At 40.2% G+C, this 24,029-nt stretch overlaps 1 protein-coding gene across 2 annotated transcripts in view; it reads left to right on the forward strand.

Moving 5' to 3' along the window:
- The window catches only part of poc1a (POC1 centriolar protein A), a 38,945-nt gene extending 15,431 nt beyond the window's left edge, over positions 1 to 23,514 (forward strand). The window contains exons 10-11 of one of the 2 annotated variants that reach the window (XM_037101863.1): positions 11,696 to 11,962; positions 16,230 to 16,717. In XM_037101863.1, the coding sequence (XP_036957758.1) occupies positions 11,696 to 11,962; positions 16,230 to 16,337 (375 nt within the window). In that variant the 3' untranslated portion in view covers positions 16,338 to 16,717. Of the gene's footprint in view, positions 1 to 11,695; positions 11,963 to 16,229; positions 16,718 to 21,808 lie in introns of those variants that run through there. The other variant, XM_037101862.1, reaches the window with a different exon arrangement.
- Positions 23,515 to 24,029: the final 515 nt, after the last annotated feature.

Here is a 24,029-nt window from a genome sequence, read left to right on the forward strand (position 1 = left end):
CAAGGTCCTCTCTCTCTCTCTCTCTCTCTCTCTCTCTCTCTCTCTCTCTCTCTCTCTCTCTCTCTCTCTCTCTCTCTCTATCTCTCTCTCTCTTCACCCAAACACACGTTCCCTCCATGCCTTTACCTTTATCTTATTGATCGCTCTGCTAGAAGTTGAGATCAAGCCACAGTGATGCCGACTGGCCTTTACATTTGATTGAAAATCCAGTAGTATCAAACTAATAATGAACAATGTATGTAAGAAGTATAACAAGTAGACATGGTGTTATTAGTAATAATTAGTTAATGCTTTGAAAGGCAAAATGTATGAATAATTAGCAAATTGACGATAGTGCATGAAACATGGAATACTTGTGTACATGTATATATGGTGTACCATTGCCATCATGTCAAATGTGTTTACCCTTAATGGCACAAAAATATACTTGATTTTTTTGCCAGTATTAGTATGTTGTTACACTTGAACTTAATTACAAAGATTTAGGAAATTTTCCAAAATCTTTTTCCTCAACAGCTCAGGAATGAAAATCAAAATGGTTTGTTACACACTATCATATTTATCATGAAGCTTTATATAATTATTATGCAGTATTTTGGAGCGCCTTTAAGCAGCATCAGCCTTCACATCAAATACAAAAGTGTATTTGCACAGATTTTAATGTCTTTTAAACACCCGTTTTCTTTATGCCAGCCGTGAAACCTTCGGGGGCCTTTTTCTTTCCCTCTGTCTTTCTCTCTTGCTGCTGTGATACCGGATTGTAAATGGATTTTAATAGCTCTTCCACTCGACAGCCGTTATTACAGACGTGCCTCAAAGGGTGATTAGAAAATGGGCCGTTGGACCACGTGGAGAGAGATGATTAGTGCAATGTATGAAAGGTATTCTCTTCTTCTGAGAAATACTGTTCTTGTGAAACCCATTGAACCCTTTCAGTGGGAATGATGTTTTTTATATATATATATATATATCTGCTTGATGTTGTCGTACTCGTTCTTTTCTGTTCATACAAAAACACATATAGTGTCAAGACACTTCTTTAGGTGATGTTATTATGCTGTATGTGATGTTTTTTGATTATTGTTATGTTTTGAAAGCTTCAGATTGGCATGTGTGTGTTGATGCGTGGTCTGTTTAGGTTTTAGCTCATGTAGCTAGTAGGGACAGAGTTTGATAGCATTTTAACAAATCTCAATCGACCTCCAGATCCACGTATTGAAAAATCCGGCATAGAATCTTTTAGCTTGTCGCAGAAAAGTGACATCTTCCTCAAATACTTCAAATTAATAATTTAAGACATTGAGTTGTGCTTTACATGCCGTATTAAATCAAAACCGTAGTATACGTTAATGTTAGTGTAACAGCAGTGCTAATCAAGTATCCTACACGTTAAAATTACGATATAAACAACAGAGGGATATATCCTACAGTAGACATTTTTATATTGCACTATGATATATATGGTAATATTGCACAGCTCTAGAGCTGTGATTGCAAAAATCTCATCCCTTAATGAAAGGTCCAGTGTGTAGGATTTATTGGTGTCTAGTAGGGAGATTGCAGATTGCAACCAACTAAACACCCCTTGTCTCACCCTTCTACATGGTAGCAGCTAGATATGTAAAAAGAAAAATGTTCAGTTTGTCCGTTTCGGGCTACGCTATGGCAATGCAACATGGCTGACTCATGCTCATTGTAACAAAAACAATCAATTCTTAATTTCAGGTGAGTAAACACTGTTGAATACAAGATTATAAATGTCATATTCCATTTCTGCCAATAAATCATCCTGAATTCTTAAGATTAGGATTTGTCAGGTTTCTGCAAAGGCAACAAGTGTACCTGGTTATACTGATTAGGTTCGCTACATATTAGATGATAGAGGGACACTGAGACACGTGGTGGAGTTAGACCTTTTAGTTTTGTAGGTTTTGACTGCAACACCTTTAACATGTTACTGAAGTTGTTACCATGAAAGCTTCTTATTCAGTGGCAGGCGTCATATCCACAGGGGTCACTAGGCTTTAATGGGAACTTCATGTTTAGAATTATTAAAACAGTAATTCTGCTATGGTATTTGACTTCACTCTCTAGTTAATTTGTGTTAATCGCCATTAAATGTTTTGACTGCCCTGAGCATCATTTGAATAATGTTGACACTGAGAGTGTATGCACACGCACACACACATATACACATTAATCTCCTTAACCTAAATTAGTTCAGGGCAATGACGTTTCTCTCTTCCTTCTATATAAACTGTCATCTGCCAGTTGTTACAGTTAAAGTAATGATACTAACTGCACCTGGAAGTGCCAGCTTCCTAGATTTTCCTTTTCATGTATAATTTATCCATTCATAATTTATTATTAATACAGGCCCTTTCATCTCTTATAAACTGCCGCGAGTCTCAGACACGTGTTGCCGGAGAGGAAAAGAAGAAGAGAAAATTGTCACCAGCTCGCCCAAATGTGCAATTTTCTTTTCTCTTAGAAAGAGTATTCTAAGGTGTTTAAAAGAGACTATAAAACAGAGGGGCTACTTGGATATATGATCAGTGGATCCAATATACCTGTTAGAAATTGAATTGAGTGAGAGGCAGCATATAGTAGATCTTGTTTCAGAAAGCAGCCATAAAAAGACTTGGTACAGTACTGCTGCTTGTTATGCCTGACTACAAACCAAATAAAGAGAAGCAAATAATGAAATAATAATGAATATGATCAGTTTACACTCAAGATTGCACTTCATATGCATGAAATGGAAATTGAGAGTTGCATGTCAGAAACCTCATCACCATGTGAAAAAATGGGATTCAAGCAGTTCGGATTAAATGACAGGTGGGGTTTATGTCTTAGAAATCTGAAAAAAGAAAACTGACGTTTTGGAGGACATTATCTCGGGCAAGAGCTTAGCAACAGGTTGCTCTGATGCAGCTAATTACAACAGTCCTTCAGTTACATTTCCATGAAGGTTATGATGTTCAGTTTTTGTCAGAGCTGTTATAGAGATATGTTGATTCAATGTGGGGTCATTTAGGAGGCATGTAATGCTGTTGAACTGTATTGCATTATGCAGGGATGTGTTTCTGTTACTTAGCCTGATATTTCAATGGCCTTTGATCCCCACCAGTAAGAGCCACCTGTCACTATAGCACAGCAAGTGTCAACCACACCATAAAATACATCCTCCAAAATTGATGTAAACGACACCTCTCTGAAACATGGACGTAAGTAAGTAAAGTAAGTAACTGTATTTATATAACATTCTAACCCCTAACCCTAACAGAGATATTACAGATTGCCTCTCAGAGGCTTTAAGGTATAAACATACAGTACATGATGACATGAAACACAATTAAAGCTATTAAATAAAGAGAATCCACAAATCTTAAGTCAAATTAGAGAGAATTCCAAAGTTTAGGAGCTGCAAAAGCACAATCTCCTGTGTTTAAACCATCTAACTCAGTGTTGAAACCATCCCTCCCTGCTTTGTCCAACATACGGTATTACACATTGCCAGCTATAATTCATTTCACCAGGAAGAAATTGACTAATGAGACAGTAATGCTGTGTTTATTCATACAGAGGCAAAGGCCACCCATGGCTGCTGCCCTCTCTGAATCAAATCCACAGGGATTTCATAAGTAGCTAATTTGATATGCTGATCCTTTAATGTACTTGCATGTGAGGCTCCATGGTAATTTGCCAGCAATGGGTGCTATACCAGGAACATGCAGAGCCATTTGTTAAACACAGTAAGCCAGCTTTAAAATGAGGTCTCTCCCAGCTGAAGAATGAGAGTGTGTGTGGTTCACTCAGTCCATCTCTGTGCTCAATACAGCTGAGCAAATCTTCATGCACCGCTGTTTCGGTGTGTGAGAATAGATGCATCGATGTGTGTGCGTGTGTGTGTGTGTGTGTGTGTGTGTGTGCGTGTGCCAACCATTGCTGACAGGCAGATCAGCTCTCTCTGATCACATCCGCCCTAATCCCTCCATCCAACCCCCCTCCCCCCTTCCTGTCTCTAGCTTCACATCTGGGTCTTTCTCCCACTCACGTGTGCAGCCAGACGAGCTGCACACTCACAGCAGGCTTCCCTTCACAGCTCAACACACACACACGCACACATCACTGCACCGCTCGGCTCGGCTCTAGGATGTGGATTGGAGAGCGGGGAGGGGGTTCTGAGATTGCAGTAGCTATATGAACTTCCATCTTCCTTCACCATTATTTTATCCATTTGTAAGAGTTAATAGGCTGCTGCGACTATGCTATAGCAGACCAAACTTTACTGGCACTCTCCCTAATTAAAGACTTGAAACCAGTGGAAGCAATGAAACAAGCCATGAGGCGCAGATTGTATATAAGACCTCAGAGCATTGCACGGTAGTCCACAGCTTCCGTCACAGTGTTAACAGTTGTATGCTTTCATCTTTAAGGTGCTGGTATGGAAAGGCAGGTGGTATTGTTCTGACAGCGGGCATCGAATGCATTTGACAGCAGGGGTACAGAGAGCAAGCCAGAGAGAGGGAAAGGCGGAGTTGTGACAAGGATGTGTGGACGATAAGATAGCATTGGAGTTAAAGAGAGCCTAATGGTCCAGTGGAGCGAGAGGACATCCTCAAGGACCCGGGAGAGTGAAAGGTAGAAGGGAAAGTGGGAAAACGGGGAGCATGTGAGGGAGCTAGACACTATTAGCGGCACTGGAGGCAAAACAAGATTGAGATGCAGAGGGATGAGAATGATGAAAAGAGAAAATTTAGGAGCCATTAACAGATCCCTACACTAACGACAGAGAGAGAGAGATTAAAATAGATAGGAATGAGGATAAATGGAGGAAAAGAGATTAAAATGGAGGCGGACCAAAGGAGAAGCAGGGAGAGAAAGATTAGGTAATATGAATGAGTGAGAGAGGCAGTCAGAGGGGAACAGAAAATGAGAGTGAGAAGTTGACTAAGTAGCATTAATAAAAGGGGTTAGCGAGAAACACCCTCCCCTGACGATACTGTAAGCTATAGCTGAGTCCAGAGGCACAAGTCAGAGCTGAGTCACATCACAGGGTTCATTCATCAAAATGCATCACTAACGGTTGAAACGTTCACTCTGCTGTAATTAACTGAGATGTCAGCTGATGAAAAGATTTGTCTGCGTGTTCCGGTTATATTCCAACGCACACACCTGCCTGCCTAACCTATTCAATCAAAGAGTGTGTTTCTATTTATAATTTTGACTAAGTCTCAGAGGGAATAGGTGATTGATTGTCCCTGCAGGCAATATTAATGTCTGTGGAGGTTTCTTTGTGTGTACATCAGAATGAGGCTTCTTCTTCTGCTGTACAACGAGATCTATATTTTCCAGCTTTGCCATCTGCTCAAGGAGCAATGTAAAGGAAAGGGCGGTCCTGGATGAATGGCATGAATTTAAAGTAAAATACAGACATTATCCTTAAACAGTCAGTGGGCCTGTTAATTGGCAACAGCTGGCGGTAACACGTATTGTGCTCCTGGGTGCATATTGTTGTTAATCATGGTATTTGTCATACCTTACAGTGATGCTACAATAGAGTTTACAAAGGGGGGCTGCTCTTCAAATGACTCCGCTCAGCTTTTGGCGAAGAAGTCAAGATTTTTCAGATGAATTGCTGCACTGTTTTTTTTTTCAGCTAAGCTTGGCTAATAAATAACATTCAAAAGTTCCATATATTTAATAAATCTGCCTCCAAAAGCTGCCTAGTTTCCCAGCTGGGCAACAATGACAATCTGCTGGTACATCTGACAATGTTTTAACATCAAACTCCCAAACCCAGTTGCTAGCGTTGCAACTCTGCAGGGTGGATGCTTGAGATGACATTAGTTTCTTGAAGAAGAAGAATTTATGCAGATTTCTCAGTACACACTTCAACATCCACCAAAAAATCCCAATCTTAATGACAGAGTAAAACAAGACCAGAAGTTGAAACAAAACAAAAAATAATACAAGATAACACATTTAAACCACATCTCAAACACACCAGCTCAACTCAGCCCTTTATGTCATATCTGGTCAACATGAATAATGTATACTAATGTAACTGTAATGAAATATGCCAAATATCAGCTTGCTCTGGCTTCAGACTGACAGGACTGACTACATCACAGCTGTGAATCCCAAAGGTCCCGATTCAGGGCTTTTGGGATGATCAGCTTATAAAACAATAATGCTGTGTAGACGTTCACTGGGAGTTTCCATAACTCTGTTCTCCAACTGGGCAGCTGTGACTGAAGGGTAGAGCCAGAATCTTGTTCTCGGAAGGTCGCTGGTTTTCAATTCCCGTGGTCTGTATGTCAAAGTGTCCTTGGGAAAGATACTGAACCCCAGACTGCTCCTGATGATCTGGTTGGCGCCTTTGCATGGCAGCCACAACCATCAGTGTATGAATGTATGTATGAATTACTGTAGGTCACTTTGGACAAAAGCATCTGCTAAATGCCCTTAATGTAAATGTAACTGTCTATCCTATACATCTGTGAACTGCTAAGCTACCTGTCTGAAGTTGACAGAGCAGCCAAAACGTCTCCTGTGATAAAGGCCTATTATTATTTTGCCAACTCACATGATTAATAATTAGCTACAGCTTAGCATGCTTACCCACGACAGCTGTCATTTAAGCCATTGAGATCAACAGTTGCACCTCCAATTGACACATGTTACAGTTCAAGCTGAAGTCAAACGCTCTGCTCTTGTCACACACTAATAAGACATCAGGAGCTGGAAAATATTTCTTCGATGTGACCGAAACTGTTCTGATTAGAGATTCCATCTTAACTGTTTATGATGTGCATTCACAGGCCTCAAAGTATTTGAACAAAATATAGGTTTAATGACGTGCAAAATTTAAATTAAATTCTAGTATCACCTAGAAGGAGAAGAAGGTTTTTTTTTTTCCCCAAAACGTTGTTGAGAATAATCAATTCTATCATTTATTCATTCATTCACTGCCTCTGTAAACACAGTTTTCAAGATGAACCCACATTGTCGCGTGGGAATTAGATTTGCCTTTATATTTGCAATCTAATAAATTCTCTCTAAAAGTTTTATCCTAGCTAAAAGTTGTATCAGCCACAGATCAGTTCTGTTTTACTATCTCCATCTATCTAATATTACGGTCCATGTAACTGATAACACTAATCACGGCTCTGTAAGATGTGCCAGCAAGCAACAACACCAAAGCTCTGGCACTGAGTCACATACATTAAATATAGCCACAATTAATGTCATTAGCTACACCTGTGTTTGACAAGTCCAATTGTCCACTATGAGAAAGGTCTGCCATCCATAATCCAGCTGAATACATAGAACATGTTGAGTAAATGGGGGCCTGGACTGGAAACTCTTACTGCTGCTGTTGCAGTCCCAGCCGCTGTTGCACATAGACCCCAGCTGAATGCAACAACTCATAAGGCTGCATTCCGTAGAGCAGTCAGGGCTTAATTTCATTTTTTAGGGGTGCATTCTGGGATTTTACAGCCATACTTTCTATGAAATTCACACTCTTAAATATCTCCAGGGTATCTATGCTGGTTTTGTGATTTCTTTTCCCGTACATCATCCTGTTGACCCTAAAATCGATTGAGGAACCAGCTGCTGAGCCAATCACTTTACCTGTGTTTTCTGCTCTACCTTCAGAAAATGTCAGGTAGCGAACCCACTCTGTGTGTGCATGCAGCATGATGAATGGTTTTGTATGCAGCTTGCAGGCTGTATTGATGGCTTGCTGTGTCAGACTACTGTAAGAGTTTAATTTGGGCCTCAGGAAATTTTCCACTGTTGGTTTTTCCACTCCAGGTGATTCATTAGAAGGGTGGTTACTGTGTGCGCTGTGTTAACATGCGCGTGTGTGCGTACAGGGTTTTCCCTGGCCCCCACGTACGGCTACGGTGGTAGCGGACGTGTTGAGTTTGTAGAACAATATATTGTCTCAGCGTCAGCGTCTCTATGTGCACATGTCCCATTGCAAAAATGGTATGTAATAAGGTAAACAAAGCCCACAATAGGACACTGTGTAAACCATTTTACTGCTCGACAGCTAGAAAGCTTTTTCAACTCGCAATTAGTCTGATTTTGCAACAGTTCAATTGTTAAGCATGTAATGAAGAACAAAATTACAACTTTAATGAGTGGAGAGGATGAAAAATCCTGTCAAAAACTGTGAAAATGTGTGAAAAAGTATTTCACTAATTTTTTTTGTTTAGGATTGTCTTTTTAAATCAAGACAATATGAACACCAATCGTCTTTTTGTTTTTCCTCACATGATTACAACTTAATATTGTTTTAGCTTTTCTAATAGCTTTAGATTTTAAACCAGCAAATATGTGTATTTGACTGTGTGTGAGACACCAAGTGCATATATGTCTACATTCATGTTTGCCTCTGCTTTTTCTGCATGCGCATGTGTGGGGGTTTGCTCGTTGTGTGTTTAAGCAGCTGGTTTAATACAAAGCTATAAATCGTACTCTCAACATGAGTTAATCCAGTCTTGGTGAAGCTTGTAGGCTCAGCAGAACAGCTCTATTGTCTCCCTCCTCTCTCTCTTTCTCTTCCCCTCTTTCCTCCTGTCTTTGTTCGGCTACCAACAGAAGAGCAGAGCACCACCTTTGGAGTGGCAGACAAAATAAGGGCATTTACTGATACTGTCTTTTTGTTTTATTCATCAGGTTTTCAAGTTAATTATGATGTGGCACTTCTGTGTAATTATGACACAGACCATACTTACATTTTAAACAGTCATTAGCAGCGCTGTGCGGTAATTGAATATAGTTACCTAGCGTATGTCAATGGAATCATTTCTATGATGATATCAAAATATTTTTGATATATTGTGGCAACACAATCTGTGCGACAATACTGAAAACAAAATAAATCCATTGTGTTAATCTTTAAAAAGCAACGCAACACCAGTGACTGATTTGTTTGCTCTGGTGAAGTGTGGTGATAACTGTTTGGCTTTGTAATATCCTTAAAAAGCAAGTGGAAACACAGTGGGGAAATAGTGAGTTTTCTTTCCTGTTTGTTTCAACATATCTTACTAGTTTATCATCTTAGTAGTTATGTGGGAGCATATGACCCTGCTGATCTAATTTAACATGTCTAATTAATCCACTGAATTTTTTTTCACAATGACGGAAAAATCTGAAGGTTGCCTGTTTTGACAGGCAACCTGAGGGCATCGTACTGTAATGTTAGTCATTCACACACAACACTATCAATGACCATATGAAGACCACCTGTAGAAGACCCTTCTTGTAGTCTGGGTGCTGGCTACACTATTTCCGCATGAAAACTTTGACATTTATGATTACAGTCTCAGTTTCAAACACAGATGTGCACAATATCACAGGTATATTTCTGATTTTGAGCAAAAAGCAGTGAGTGACTGGACAGTTTCTTTCCTCTGTGACAGATATAACATTTTTGTTGGTCAGTCTAGGCATTCACCACGGAATGTGTTGAGATCACATTGAGCACTTAACCAGCTGCAAGTTGGTGGCGAAAGGCTGAAGGGCATTGAGTTCCTCTTCTTCCATTTTTTTTTTCTTCAGCATGCAATTGATTCTTGCCGCGTGATCTCATTTTCATACATCATTCTGTCTTGCAGAGGTGGCAACCAGCCTCTTTCACATTGTCTTGTTCTTGTAGATTTTTAAACATTCTCTGGAGGATACAGTTTTACACTTTGTATCTTTTGTTAGTCATGAAAATACAATTTGAGTTAAGCAAAGTCAAATTTAGTGAATAATCTTCTGTGTTCTCGGGGTATTGTTTTTTATCTTTAGAACTGACACAAGGTTATTCAGGAACAGATAAAGAAATCATGTCAGGGAGCATCTCATTGTACATGACTGCTTGTGGCAGTTTGTTTTGACCCCTGTCTGGGGCGAATGTGTAGAGCCAGGTGACAGCTGACAGCTCCGCTCATCTGGCTTCATTTAGGAGGAGCACAGTTTGAGACTGCCATCTTGAACATGTTCAGATAAGTGTGAATAGATTTCCTGTTGCGTGGTGATGAGTAAAACAGTTGTTGTCTCCCTCACTGAGATGGAGAGGTATTTGGTCTTGGGACAGATGTGCACACACACATACCGTTTTTTACAACCAGACAGCAGAGACAGAAATATGAAGAAACCTATAGATGTGTGCACACAGTTTTAGTCACATAAACATGACGATGGAGAGATGTGGTCACTGACCTTCATGTGTTTATGTCTCATTGGATTAATCACAACACAGGCAGACTGACTGGCAGTCTGTGTGTGTGTGTGTGTGTGTGTGTGTGTGTGTGTGTGTGTGTGTGTGTGTGTGTGTGTGTGTGTGTGTGTGTGTGTGTGTGAGAGAGAGCGAGAGAGTTTCCATCTTTTGATTCTAGCTTGTTTGAAGTTGGTCATACAGGTTGCTTCACTGAAACAATGTACATTTAAGCAAATTCAGAAAAAGTGAAAGTGAAGATTAGTTATAGCGATTGAAGTAAGTAAGTTGATTAGTTGATGGAGGGAAAATTTTGAAAAAGTGATTGTGATTTTTATCAGCTCTAAGAACCTAGCTTCCTAAATGTGACAATAAAATAGTAATAGTCAAGTCAACTTAAGTCAAATTGAGTCCAAGTCACAATGGCCAACCAAATCACCCCCATTCCACCTGCCACCAAGTCAGAACCTTCTCACACCAACTTCTGTTCTTGCCAGAACTCAGTTGGAATCTGACAGGGTGCATCACACTTTGGACGGACTGAATCAACCCTGACCATATGTGCTCAATAAAAACATGTTAGGTCAGTTAAGTTTTATTTATTGTAGCCCAAAATCAAAAAACACAAATGCCTCAAGAGGCTTTACAGCCTTCACAATATACAACACCATCTATCCTTAGAAACTCCAATTTGGGTAAAGAAATTTAGCCAGAAAAATAGGGGGGAAATGGAGGGAAGTAGGATCAACAGATGAAATGATGTGTACAGAACAGACAAAAATAGCAATTTACAATATGGAAAATCAGGATGACAATATTACAGATTGTAAAGTTAAGACTAATTAAAAAATTGAAAATGAGAAAAAAAAAAACATAATGTAACAAAAAGAGGTTTGCACACAGTGATGTGGAGCAGGAGTTGGTGGTGGATGCAAGATGATCATGATTTTACTCAGAAAAACATTTGAGTCACACATGTTTGCGGTGTCGACCACACATTCAGCACATAAAAAGAGCCCAATGGACATCTGAGCAAAACGTGTTGCTCATACCAGTGATGAAAAAAAGGATTTTGGATGATATATATTTTTTTACAGGCTGAGTAGGCCTCAGGAGATCTAATATTAGCTAAAGGGGGTTTTAATGTCATTAATTACACGATGACCCATCTGTAAGTCAGTTTGTGATTCATCAGTAATTTAATTCAGCACTCTTTTCCTTTTAAAAAATGGATCTTCATGTGGTTTAAACAAGCACCAACCCTGTGTCATTGTCTCAGCTCGTTTTTTTCTGATAGGACACGCCATGAGCACCAAAAGTGTTGTGTCAGTATCTCTGTCATGTGCTCTATAGATACTACAGTATGCTAATAAAACCCCTCTGCAGCTGGGAGTTTCTCATATATCTAGCATATTGTATGTGAAGCACCATCCATGTTTCAACTCCTCAACCCTCCTTTCTCTCTGTTTTCAGGCTTCTGAACTATCGGAACATTTCAACGGACAGGACTCCCACGCTGCCGCCCACGCTCAGAGCGGGAGTCACAGCCACAGCAGAGCCACTCATTCCCTCACCTACAGAAACCCCAGCTCCATCTCCTCCTCCACCCACCAGACACAGACCCAGGGCTCATCGCAGCATCAACCCCGGGTTCAAGCACAGGCCTCAGATGAAGGCGTCCCCCCCGGTCTCGCCAGCACCCTGGAACACATAATAGGTCAACTGGATATTCTCACTCAGGTGAGCAGAATGTGTGTTAATCTTTCATGACAAACAGCATGCGTTGTACTCTGGCTGTGCCACCAACGCACACTGTTCAGAACAAAAGCTTCCTTTACTTTTCAACCTGCCAGAGGCCAGAGATGATTTAAACAGCTCAGACACCGAAGTATTAAAAAAAGAGCAACCTCCTGTGAGTTGTTTGTTTCTGCATTACACGTGCGCACTTGCTCGCTAGATGAAGCACGGATGCCCTGACCTACAAATAATGTTCTCCAGATGTGAGGGAACATGCTTGTTTGGCATTGCCCCCAGTAAAAATCACATCATCATAATCTTTATAAATATATTATATTTTTTATATTTCTAAATATATATTATTTGATTTTTTCTGTGAAAATGAAATGTAGAAATTACCATTCCAACTTCAATCATCACCCAGTTCACTGACTTAATCTGTCGAGAGAATGGAAATTATTATTATTATTATTATTTTTTGCCATATTATTCAGCTCTATTAACCTGGGTCACAAACATTTTTGAAATAAAATTTGAATGCTGTCTGCACCACAAATTAGATTCCATTCTGGAGAGAATGAGAAAAACAATTCAAAACCACAATATGGATGAAATTGTACTCACTCACAGAAACTAACCACCTAAATAAACCACATTTTTCATCAAGATCTATGCATTATTCCTTGAGATATTAATGGAAAAACACTCCATCTCGCAGTGTTACAGAAAGAAATCCATCTAGTAACCACAAATTAATGCAGCCTATTCTGGGCGGAGACCAATCCTCCATCAAAGTTTAATGGAAATCCGTTCAGCAGTTTTTGGGTAATCCTGCTGAAACCAACCAACCTACAGATAAGGGACAAAACTTAACACCCTTGTTACTGTTTCCAAAATCATTTCAGTCTTGCCTGTTACAGTATCAGTGCAATGCTGACCATGTCCACTCTAAGCATCCAAATAAGTGTCTTCAGTTTAAAGAAATAGTATAATTTTTGTGCACCTTTTCTCAGAACTCTGACTGGACTGACGGTCAACAGTATACAGGTTGTTATTTTCCTTCCATACATATTTAAAACATAGAATCAACTCAGGAAAAGTCAGTTATTGTGCCATGGTCACTTATAGTTTTCTGGACTGGAAAGATGTACATTTTGGGGAAAAGTTGGGAACAGTATTCTTCCCTTGTTTCTGTTTAGGGGCCTAAATTATTTCAAATGGAAAATAACAAAATGTATCATTTACGTTATACTAATTTACCCATGTCAAAATAGCCATTACTGAAGTGATAAGGAAAAAGATCAATATAACCTTTGATTCCAGACTTTTGAAAGGTGGCATGTATACATGCACACACACACATACAGCACATACACGCACACTCACACCATGCTGGCTGAATGCTCGGTGTGGCTCTACTCTTGTGAGTGCTCCTGTGGTTGCTGAAGGCCAGACACAGTTTGAATTCAGAACAAATCAGAGCCTGCAAGACTAAAAATAGGCTCTTGAACAAAAACAGACAATAACAGCAATCAAATAAGTCTGCTTCTCATCAATTTATGTTAAGTGTTTTTTTATGTTGTGCAACTTTATTTAGCTTCACAGATGGGATACTGAGAGATCTGTGGAAAAACAGTTGTGGAATACAGCAAAACATCCACTGTATAATAATTATTTAAATTATAACCAAGGCCTTGAAGCTGACTGACCAATCGAGTATCACATGAAATGCAAAACGCGTATTCATCAGTGTTATATATTTCAAGCGCAGTGAAAAGCGATACGATATGTTTTTGTTGCTGTTTTCTTATTTTGCAGTATTTGAGGGTGCACCTGACCGCACCTCATCACAAGGTGTGCCTCACACTGATCATGTTTATTTATGCTGCTACTTTTCAGTCTTTTCCTCTCAGTGTTCAGATGCTGTAAATGAACACTCCGCATATGATTAAAAGTCATAATCCATTCAACTCCATAGAAGGCTTTTATTATGAAGTATGTACAGCTCTGGATGTCAGATATTGAAAAGAAATGCCAATTAGGTTTACGCTTGGTGCATTCCTGATATAATGACATTGAGCTTTTGGTTTCTTATGGTGAGCCAAGTGTGTCTACATGCCGGGGAGTATTTAATTTAAATTGTTTACTTACATTTTTTACCATTATCCTATAATTGCTGCACATTTTCTCCTTAGTATTTTGTTGGAGCTGAATCACCAAATAATGAATCACCAGAGGAGTGATGTTGCCCCAAAAACAGATTTTGTTCTCATACATCTAATCTCAGGGCAATTTTTTCAAGTGCCAGAGAGAATAGTGAAGGATTTTGACACAATAGATTCATTTTTGGTGAGAATCGAATAAAGGAAAATGAAAAGCGGGAGAAAAGAGAGAAAAAAAGATCATCATAAAGAGACGAGGGTCAGGTGAGTGTGTGTGTGTTTGTGTGAGCAGGGTTTTAGCCAGAGGTTGTGAACGTGCCCTGGGGAAAACACATCATTCATATATGAGTGCTGGCAGCACTCTGCCTCACTCTCTCATAGTAAAGTGTAAATGCTTAATGGCCCTGCAGAGATGCAGCAACACTTCTTGTGTGTGTTTCCGTCAAAGGTTTCTCTCTCTCTCTCTTTCTTCTTCTTCTTCTTCTTTACTCTTGCCTCCATTTCATGCTGCAGTCCAGCATGTGGGAGCGTTTAATATATGCCCAGGGCAGCCAGGCAGCTAGCTAAACCCTACCAGGAGGGTGGTGCCAACCTCCTCTTGCAAGCCTGCTGTATCCCAACCCTGTTACCAGATGGATCATCTGTGTCTGGTTTCATTCTTCAGCTCTTTCTTTATTTGGTACAAATTCTTTAGTGATAGATAATATATGGATGGTATTTGTAGAGCTGTCTTTGTAGATATATTTATGCAAATTTCTAACCACCTATCCGAGCATCGAAAGGCTTTCTCATGTAGCTTTTCACTGACTTTCAGTAATGTCAGTTCTGTATACTGTATTTATCTTATGCAGCTTGACACTTGTGTTTTAATAATTCTTCCTACATAATTTTTATTGCATTACTAATAGGACACACAAATAAATGGCGGTAAGCTCATCTCTCTGTGACCGCCATTCAAGATAAGCAAGTCACTAGTTAACGACACACTGTCAAGCAGGAAACCCCGTCGTAGTGGAAATTAAAATCCCTGACAGGCTGGTCCAATGAGCGAAGCCAGCACAGGTGTATATTAAAGACCCACTAGACAGCATCACATGTAAATAAAGAGCACCTTTTAATTTCCTGCCTACAGTAGGTGTTGAAACTGAAGACGCTGGGATTGGTGTGAGAATCCACACAGTGAATTTTTACAAGTGGGACCTGTGCAGAAGCCCGCATAAAAATCAATAAAAAATGCTGCAAATAGCACAGCGATACAGGCTTCGACGAGCTGTTTCACCCATACAGATGTCAACACTGGCCGACACGCAACCTGCACCTCACCTGCTTTTTTTTATGCACACACAAAGAAAACTCAACTGTTGTTTGAACAGTCTAGTTCAGACCTTTAGTTGCTGTGTTGGAAATTTATTCAGTCACACTGCTGGAACTCAAAATAGGTATGTAGGATGGTCTGAAGCACAAAAATGGCTCTACTGTTGAACCAAAAGCCAGATTTACTCAATAAAGTGAAAGATTTGTGTCAGTGTAACCAGTTAATTCTCTAAAAACTTTACTTCTCAGACAGGCTTGTGTGAGAGTTTATCTCCAAAAGAATGTCACTCATTCTTTTTTTTTTTTGGTGTGAGAAGTAATAGCAGTAATAATCTAACACTCTTCTTCAAATTTCTGCTCAACTTTCTCTAATATGGCGATTTAAATTACTGCCCCCGCCGTCCTCCTGAGATTAGGCTGACAAAGTTACATTATTTATTTCCGCGCTATCTTCCAGCTCCTGTATAAGTCTTTACCCCGGCATTATTTTTCACTGTTACTGCTCTTTGTAACTCTAATAGTCGAGGAGACCGGGAGGGAAGTCGATGAATTATTCAGCAAGAGACCGATGCTTCCAAAGCCACAGTCTGCTGTGTTAGCTGCTTTTCACTTGTCTGCTCCTCCACCCCCCCAATCTTCAACCCCCGTACACCCCCTTTCTGTTTCCTCTCGCTCTGCCTTATAATTCATCATGTACATGTACTCTCGCTACTCACACTTTCCTTTTCTCTTACACACTGCCTCCTAATTATTGAAGAGTCCTGAATGAAGAATCGCTCTCTTTCTCTCTCCAGATTTCATTGACCAGTTCAACTGCAGTACTGCCTCCTCTTCCTCAAGTTAGCTTGAGAGGATTTTGTGAACCTTCTCTTGGATGTGTCTCGTCTGGGGGGGGAACTTAAATGTAACAGAAAGTATTTCATCAACACTTGATCCTTTGATTTCTTGTTCCTTTTTTTCTGCTCTGTGATTCCCCCAAACTACCAAACTGACTAGGTAGATTTTTTTCAGCTTAACCTACATCTGACTGAAACGATATTCCTGTTAAAGCAGCTGTGATTGTAGCTGCCAGGAACACGAGGAGAAAGTGAAAGAAAACATGTTACTGGACGTTACTCACAACTGTTGCTCAGAAACGATTACAACCAATTCTGTGAGTGAAGTTTAGGTTGTGGACCACATAACTGTTTATTTTCACCACAGCGAGATTTAAAGGAATTGAAAGCAATCTCTCATTTGTATGTTTACAGTAGCGCTCTGGGAGAATGCAAGCATTTGTCTTAAAATTGCACCCAGGTCTTCTTTGACGTTACCACAACTCTGTGAAATATGGATGTGAAATCTTACAGTATATTAGAAAGCATCATAACTTCAGAAAATCTTGATTAGTGTGGGAAAAGGCTTCCTGACTGTCTTTCTATTTGATACCCATACAAACATGCATGGTATTTATTTATTTTCCAGTCTGTTAACAACTTGGGGAACTCATATACAAGTGAGGCCAGGCTCTTGGAATAATCCAATTTTTGCCAATTGAAGATTGTTATTGCTGCAAATATGATCTGATACCCCTCTGGCTTCATTTGTTGAAGTGCTCTCTCATGCAGTGGTTTAAAGAGTTTGAGTCAGGAATAGGTTACGGTGACCGAGTGAGTCATTTATGGGACGTTTCCTCAGGAGACTGGGGTTCACGTTCCTGTGTGTGTGTGTGTGTGTGTGTGTGTGTGTATGTTCACCCAAAGTTTTATCCTTTCCTGACCCTAACCAAATAGTTGTTTTGTTTTACCCTAACCATAAGTAGTTTGTTTTAGTTTTTTTTGCCTAAACCTAACCAAACTGACCATTCAACAACATTGATAAAATTGCAAAAGTCATTATGTGTCATACTATGCAAACTGTTTGTCTGCACATTGTATTTTGAAAGACAAATGTGATAAGATGTACTGTTGCTGATATGACCATGGAACCTTTACTTTGAAAGTCTAAGCGGACATTGCGTATAAACATGTAGGATAACTTGACCACAGAGCCCTTCACGTCCAAGACTCGATGGATGCTAGAGAGATACGGGTGGGTGTCGTAGTTAGGAGCTTAAGAGCGTTGACCGTCTGCCGATTTCAGCAAGTTGGGAGTGAGTGTGTTGTGTAAACACTCAGCTGAGGCTTTTAACAAATGACTGGTTTTATTGGCTTCCTGCCAATACAATGGATTTTTGATCTGGTTATGGATATAAACAGCGTTGGTTCTCCGCACCTGCAGATCATTAATATCGGTTCACTTACTTTTTCACAATATCGGTCTATGAATTCTTTTTTTTTCAGCCTGTAATTTTTTGTACTCCCCTTTTTATCCCTCACATGCACATCGGTCAACTTCTCTTGACTTTGCCGCCTATCACCAGCACCAGTTCGCCTTTCTTTGACTTTCAGACTATTGTAGCGCGGGTCATACCAAAGCTATGAGAGTTTGTAACAGAGGCCAGTATTGCTCAGGGCGATGGAGAGTATAATGTGTTCTGGAGAGAAAAGAAAAACAGCTCACTCTATTTTTAGGGGCATAAAGATTTGGTTTCTACTCCAGATGAAAAACTATATGCCCGTATAATGTTGCCGCCGCCTGGGGACACGTGCAGAATCACACACACAAACACTCATAGCCGGCCGGGCTGAGGCCTGGGTAGCCATATCAGGTTGGTAAGATAAACAGGGTAGTATTGATCTAGAAAACGGAGACAGGAGCAGAGAGGGAGAGAAAGAGGAAATACAAGACCTTTCTCTCTCTCGTGATGCATAAAATAGCAGGAGATGTTATCTGGTTTGATGACCCAAAAGAAAACACCATTCGCCCACACACTGCTGAACTCATTGGCATCTGTGTGTGCTGTGCGTTGGAGTATGAGATTATCTAGATTTTACCAATTCATGTTTGATTGAGTGTGTGTGTGTGTGTGTGTGTGTGTGTGTGTGTGTGTGTGTGTGTGTGTGTGTGTGTGTGTGTGTGTGTGTGTGTGTGTGTTTGTGTGGCGCAGTGGGGTCAGCTCAGGACCTCCGTAGCCAATTAACAAACGTCCGGACTGTTGGACGCAGCCTGTGGAAAGTGCTGCACATTGTGACTTGATACTTTGGTTTGCAGTCATTGCTCTGATAACCTGAGTTTTCATGATGTATTGGCAATTAATAGAAAGCCGGAATGAAATTTGAACATCCAGGTTGTGTTCAGGAGTAATGCTGCATTCCACTGTACTTGGCACAAAACAAGAAAAGACCTCCGACGTGGAAAAGTGCAATAAAACAGTCATTCAAGTCGGAACTCCCAGTCGGAAACAATCATGCGGTGAACAATTACCTTTTACCTTTTCAACATGTTGTACTGTGAGTGTTTTTGTTGTGAAAGGTGTTGTGACAACAACTTTGTAGTAACCATTTTCATTTTCATTTACACTTCTTAGAAGTCCCTGCAGCAGTGCGATACGAGCCCAGTCCTTCTTTCTTTTTTGAAACATGCTAATCTGATTCATCAGCTGCTGCAGTTGACTGTTAAGTCCAAAAACTTGCTATACTAACATAAATTTGACATCCATGTTTTGCCAAGCAGATGTCAACCAGACTCATTTAAATTGGAAGTCGGGAATATCAACTTGGAAACATGGATTTATGTCTAGCATTGGATTTATATTCAGTTAGACCTTTGAAAAATCTAAATAACTAAAAATCCTGCCTAGGATATAGAGCTTTTCTCAATGTTAATATGTCTGTATAAGAACGGTATATGATGCACCGACTTACTTTTGTTGTCTAATTAATATTCCTGTTTTTCAACAGCCTTTAAAGAACAAAAGCCCAGGACTTTTTGGTGTTTTTCACATTTGTAAGAATCAGGGGGCTTTGGCTAGCTCAGACATGCCTTACAAGTGCAGGAAAGAGAGGTGCAAATGCGTAAAAATAGAAAAATTGACAGCAGAGATTACAGTTGAAACAACTCGCAAACATACTTTAGAAGAGATTTTGGGTAAATCTAATGGATATAAATGCAAGCAGCTACGCCGCCACACTTTACCTTCTTCCATACTCACAATGTAATTGTCGATTATTTGTATAATATATTAATTAAAACCCAGGTTGTTTATTCAGAAAGACAGGTGAAAGACATGGTCAGGAAGATGGTGTGTTAGGAGCAGGAGCTACTGGCCAAGTCTTGGCTTTGGCTCTGACAGACAATAAGGGACAAGTGAATGTAAGGACTCATTTTGCCATTGATGAATTTGGTCCACCAATCAAATCACACCGGCATTGTAAGCTTTAGGATAATTATTTGAAATCTGATTATGTGTATAGTGGTTAGGATGTTAATTTGGTTAAGGAATTATGACTGAAGCATTGACATGATAATAGCAAGAGTACATTCTTAATCTGAGTATTGAGTCCTGTACTCTTTCCTAAATCTGCCTCTAGATGTCCCCTTTTGAATTTGTTCTCATGTTGCTCTCAGTCTTTTCACATTAGACTCTTTTTTTTCTTCATTCTTCATTTTCATGAAGTAGTAGAATTTAATCTGTGGATGGAGAACTACACTGAATTAGACAAATTTCTTTAATCAACTAACCAGGTATGGCCTCAACTCTTTAGAAATCCAAAAACTAATCATCAGTTAATCACTGCTTTAGTCAGCGATAGCATTACAAGCATTGTCCAGATTGAATGTTCATGAAAAAATGACATTCCTGGAACAGAATGAAACAAGAGAGAAGGAAACGGTATAAGTATTTAGAGTCGTCATTTGAGCTGCATATCATAACATAGTTTTGAGTTACCCACTGTGGAGTTTTAACCACAGTGGTAAATCAAATCGGTTGGTTTGACATGCCTGTCTTTTCCCTCCAGCAAATACACAGTCGAGTATGTTTTTGATAAATGACTAATCTCTGCGCTGCTCTCTAGCAATTTCAAAATTTCGCTTGCTGGCACATGGAGGAAACATGAAATTACAGGTCAAGACATGTTGACATATCTTTCACTCCCTGGTCCAAATCTAGAGAACCTCATCTGTCTGTGGATGACATGTTTACTCTATGATTGTTCCTGCGCCGAGCTGAATTTCTTGTTGCCAAGCGCTGCTTTCCAAAAAACTGCTTCCTCGCTGGGATTGTGTTTGTCACCAGGCAACCTTAGCCAAGTAAACAATTTGGAAAAACTGTCGCCACTTTTGTGTTTCCAGAAGACGATTCATTGAAATTGCCGTCATGTTTATTTAAAAACACATGTTTCTCTTGTTTCACCAGGGTTTTTTTTTTCTTCGAGATGGATCATTCATGTTTTATCCCAGTCACCTTGCTGATTCATAAAAATGATTAGATTATAATCGAAGAAAATGAGGACACACCAATTGTCTTATTTAGTGAGCCAAGTTTGTCTGTATAGCGCCTTTAAAACCCAGGCAACATTTAACATGCTTTCCAAATTGTAAAAGACAGAGACATTTTAAATCATTGAATGGAGAATAAAATTAAATAAGATGAATGATATAAACAGTCAAATCATAGTAGATACTGAGCAATGGTAGACTTGGGAAATAAATCAGTCAGAGAGGCAGAATAACAGTTTTAAATTCTATCCAGAAAGGAATTTATTATCCACAATATTAGCAATAAAACATAGTTATATGTGTATATAAAATGAAAAAAAAAAAACTTCAATAAAACTCTCACATTATCTATACAAAATACTAATAAAGTGACTTAAAATTATCTTTGAAGTGCCTCTGCGACCTTAATGTGGCTGCTGGAGTTTAGATACAATAGAAAGTGTAAAATCCAGCTCCATCCAATAATCTGTTCAGTCAGGTGGCTACGCCCCCTGGAAATCACACCTTTAGGGGCTCCTCCGACAAACACTCTCAACTGACACGCCGCTCAAATGTACAACAAATACCGCCACTGTTTGGAGGATGCTGAGAGGAAAAGTATGTCGCGCTGTGATCTCACTACCCACACATGCCCATCCTGTTTCGGATAGCGACTTTCTTGTCTCCTCTCCGTGTGCGTAAGTGTGTTTATGCAACTGTGTGAGAGGGAGGACAAGAGAGAGAGCGTGCCAGACACAGAAACTCTGCTGTTTTTCGGCTCAGGCGGCAGATCTCTATACGATTATCAGCTGGATTGTCTTGCACGCACAACATCTGTCTCAAAGACACACAAAACTGCCCCTTTCACACACACAAACGCGGCCATTATATAGTCATTACTGTCAGGCTGATGCTGTGCAGCCCTCTCTAACATGCTCTTTCCCTCTTATCCATCTCCTTCCTTCCCCTCTGTCTTTTTTGCTTCTTTTCTTTGTCTCGCCCCTCTCCTCCACACCCCCCGCCTTCAATCCAGACGGTTTCGATCTTGGAGCAGCGGCTGACACTCACCGAGGACAAGCTCAAAGAGTGTTTGGAGAACCAGATGGAGATTGGAGTACATCTCCAGAGACGAGAGGAGGCCTAAAGATGGTGGCATCAGAGAGAGGTTAAGCTGCGGCGCGAGTGGAACGGTGTCACACCATTTACAGAAAAACACACACACACACACACACACACACACACACACACACACATACACACACACACAGCGGTCTCTCATTGCAACACAGTCACACTTTCAGCAAAAATATTTGGCGCAGACCGTTTTTCCTGACAGGACTTTAAATGCACACGAGCCTCTCTGCTGCTGTACTGTGTCTGGTTATTTTACAAAGAGATATCAGAAGTGAAGGAATTGAATATTAGGGAAGTTGTTCCTCTACAACAGTGCTGAGAGCGCAGTCCCGTTTCTGCTGACGAAGGACCTGGTACTAGTCACTGTGTGTGTGTGTGTGTGTGTGGGCGTGCGCAAGATGGCTGCAAAAGTGTAGCGATTGCAAGAGACTTCAGTACTTGCCTATGCGCTGCACGTGTGGATGCTTTAACTCTACTTGTGTGTGTGTGTGTGTGTGCAGGCTTGAGCAAAATGGCGTCGGTAAAAGAGCTCCTCTCTCCTCACAACTCAACACAACAGTTACCGCAGAGCCAGCACAGTGCCTTTATTGTGTTTTACATGAAGAAAATCCACGTTCGGATTTTAAGGTTTTGAAACTTTTTTTTTAAAATCACAAGTCTGGCGATATTCTGTGTTTTTTATTATCAACAACCCCTGAAACAACAACAAATTGATCCTTCTTATGATGTTGACGGCGTAGCCTCACGTCTGTGCCAGTGACCTCCACTGACCCCCAGTTCCTTCACTGCTTCAACCACACACACACCTTCTTGCCACCACAGTAGTCATTATCTGCTCACCCTCATGCTGGGGGAGAGTCAGGTGAAGTTTTCTAGTCCACAAAACATTTCTGGAGCTTCACAGCAAAACAGTGTTGCAGCGTTCGCCTCAATAACTGTAGTAGTAGATGGGTGCTTGTTTTAAAAACTTTTTTTTTTTTTTTTTAACATAAAGAGGTTCCTTTCAGCCCGTCTGAGATCCCACATTCATTTGGAAAGCTGGTGTTTACACCCTTGACGCTTGGTCGAGCTCGTTCACCCACTTGAGAGGAGATGCGCTGATGCCTTTAAGTTTCGCAGCTACGCTGAAGATTGAAAAGGGTGTAAATAACGTCTTTTTCAAATCTATTTGGGATTTCACGGCTGCCGGAGACTTTGATTACACCAGACAAGCTGCATGGAGCCGTTTCATGTTTATTTCCTTTTTTTTTTAAATTTATTTTTAAAAATCTACTTCAGTTTATTCAGGAGAATGTTCCAACACTGCTTTTTTTTACTCTGAAGCTCCAGAAGAGACCACGCCCTGAGGACACGGAGACATTGGCGCTTTTGGTCCTCTCACTGGGTTGTTGACAACAATAAAAATGTTTTATTTTTATTTTAAATTTCAATTACTGTAATGGTGCTCTGCTAGATTGCAAGTTGGATTTTCTGCTCTGTATGTGAAGAACTGCTGATTGTTTTAAAGGCGTCCTGTTCTGTCCTTTTGTACCATTTTTGTAATTTTATACACTGAAAGTAACTTATTGTGAAGCCTCTTAATAAATGTTTCTCACTCTTTCGGTATCTCTGACTTGAAAGTAGCTGATAGAAGGATTCCAGTCACTCTTTCACAACACTGAGCTCTGTTTGTGTATAGAGTGAAAGCGAGTTTGTTTTCATAATCATTGCCAAATCCATGATGTCACCGGGTTACTTTTAAGGGACTGTTTCCTGCTCTGATTGGCCCTCCGAGGCCGAGCAGTTACCAGAGAAATCACGACTCCTCCGTCTTTATTGTCCTCAGCAGAGACGTTAAGATCATGAGCCGTGAGCTGTGTCATCTACTGCTCGACATGATACATTTTCAACCCTTTCTCTGCCAGATTTTAAGTGATGATTTATCACAAGCTAAACACGCCTGTCCGAAATCCTTATGTTTCACCCCCTGAGTAATTACGTAACCTGACCACCGATGGCGGATCGGTGCTTTTTTATTTTTAGAAGCTTCAGTGAAAATGAGCCCGAGGCTACGCTCAGACGCACACTGTGTTTTCTCGAGGAACGGATCCATCCGAGCTATAAAAGAACGATTCATTCAT

Source organism: Acanthopagrus latus, chromosome 6, assembly GCF_904848185.1.
Source record: "Acanthopagrus latus isolate v.2019 chromosome 6, fAcaLat1.1, whole genome shotgun sequence".
NCBI lineage: Eukaryota > Metazoa > Chordata > Actinopteri > Spariformes > Sparidae > Acanthopagrus > Acanthopagrus latus.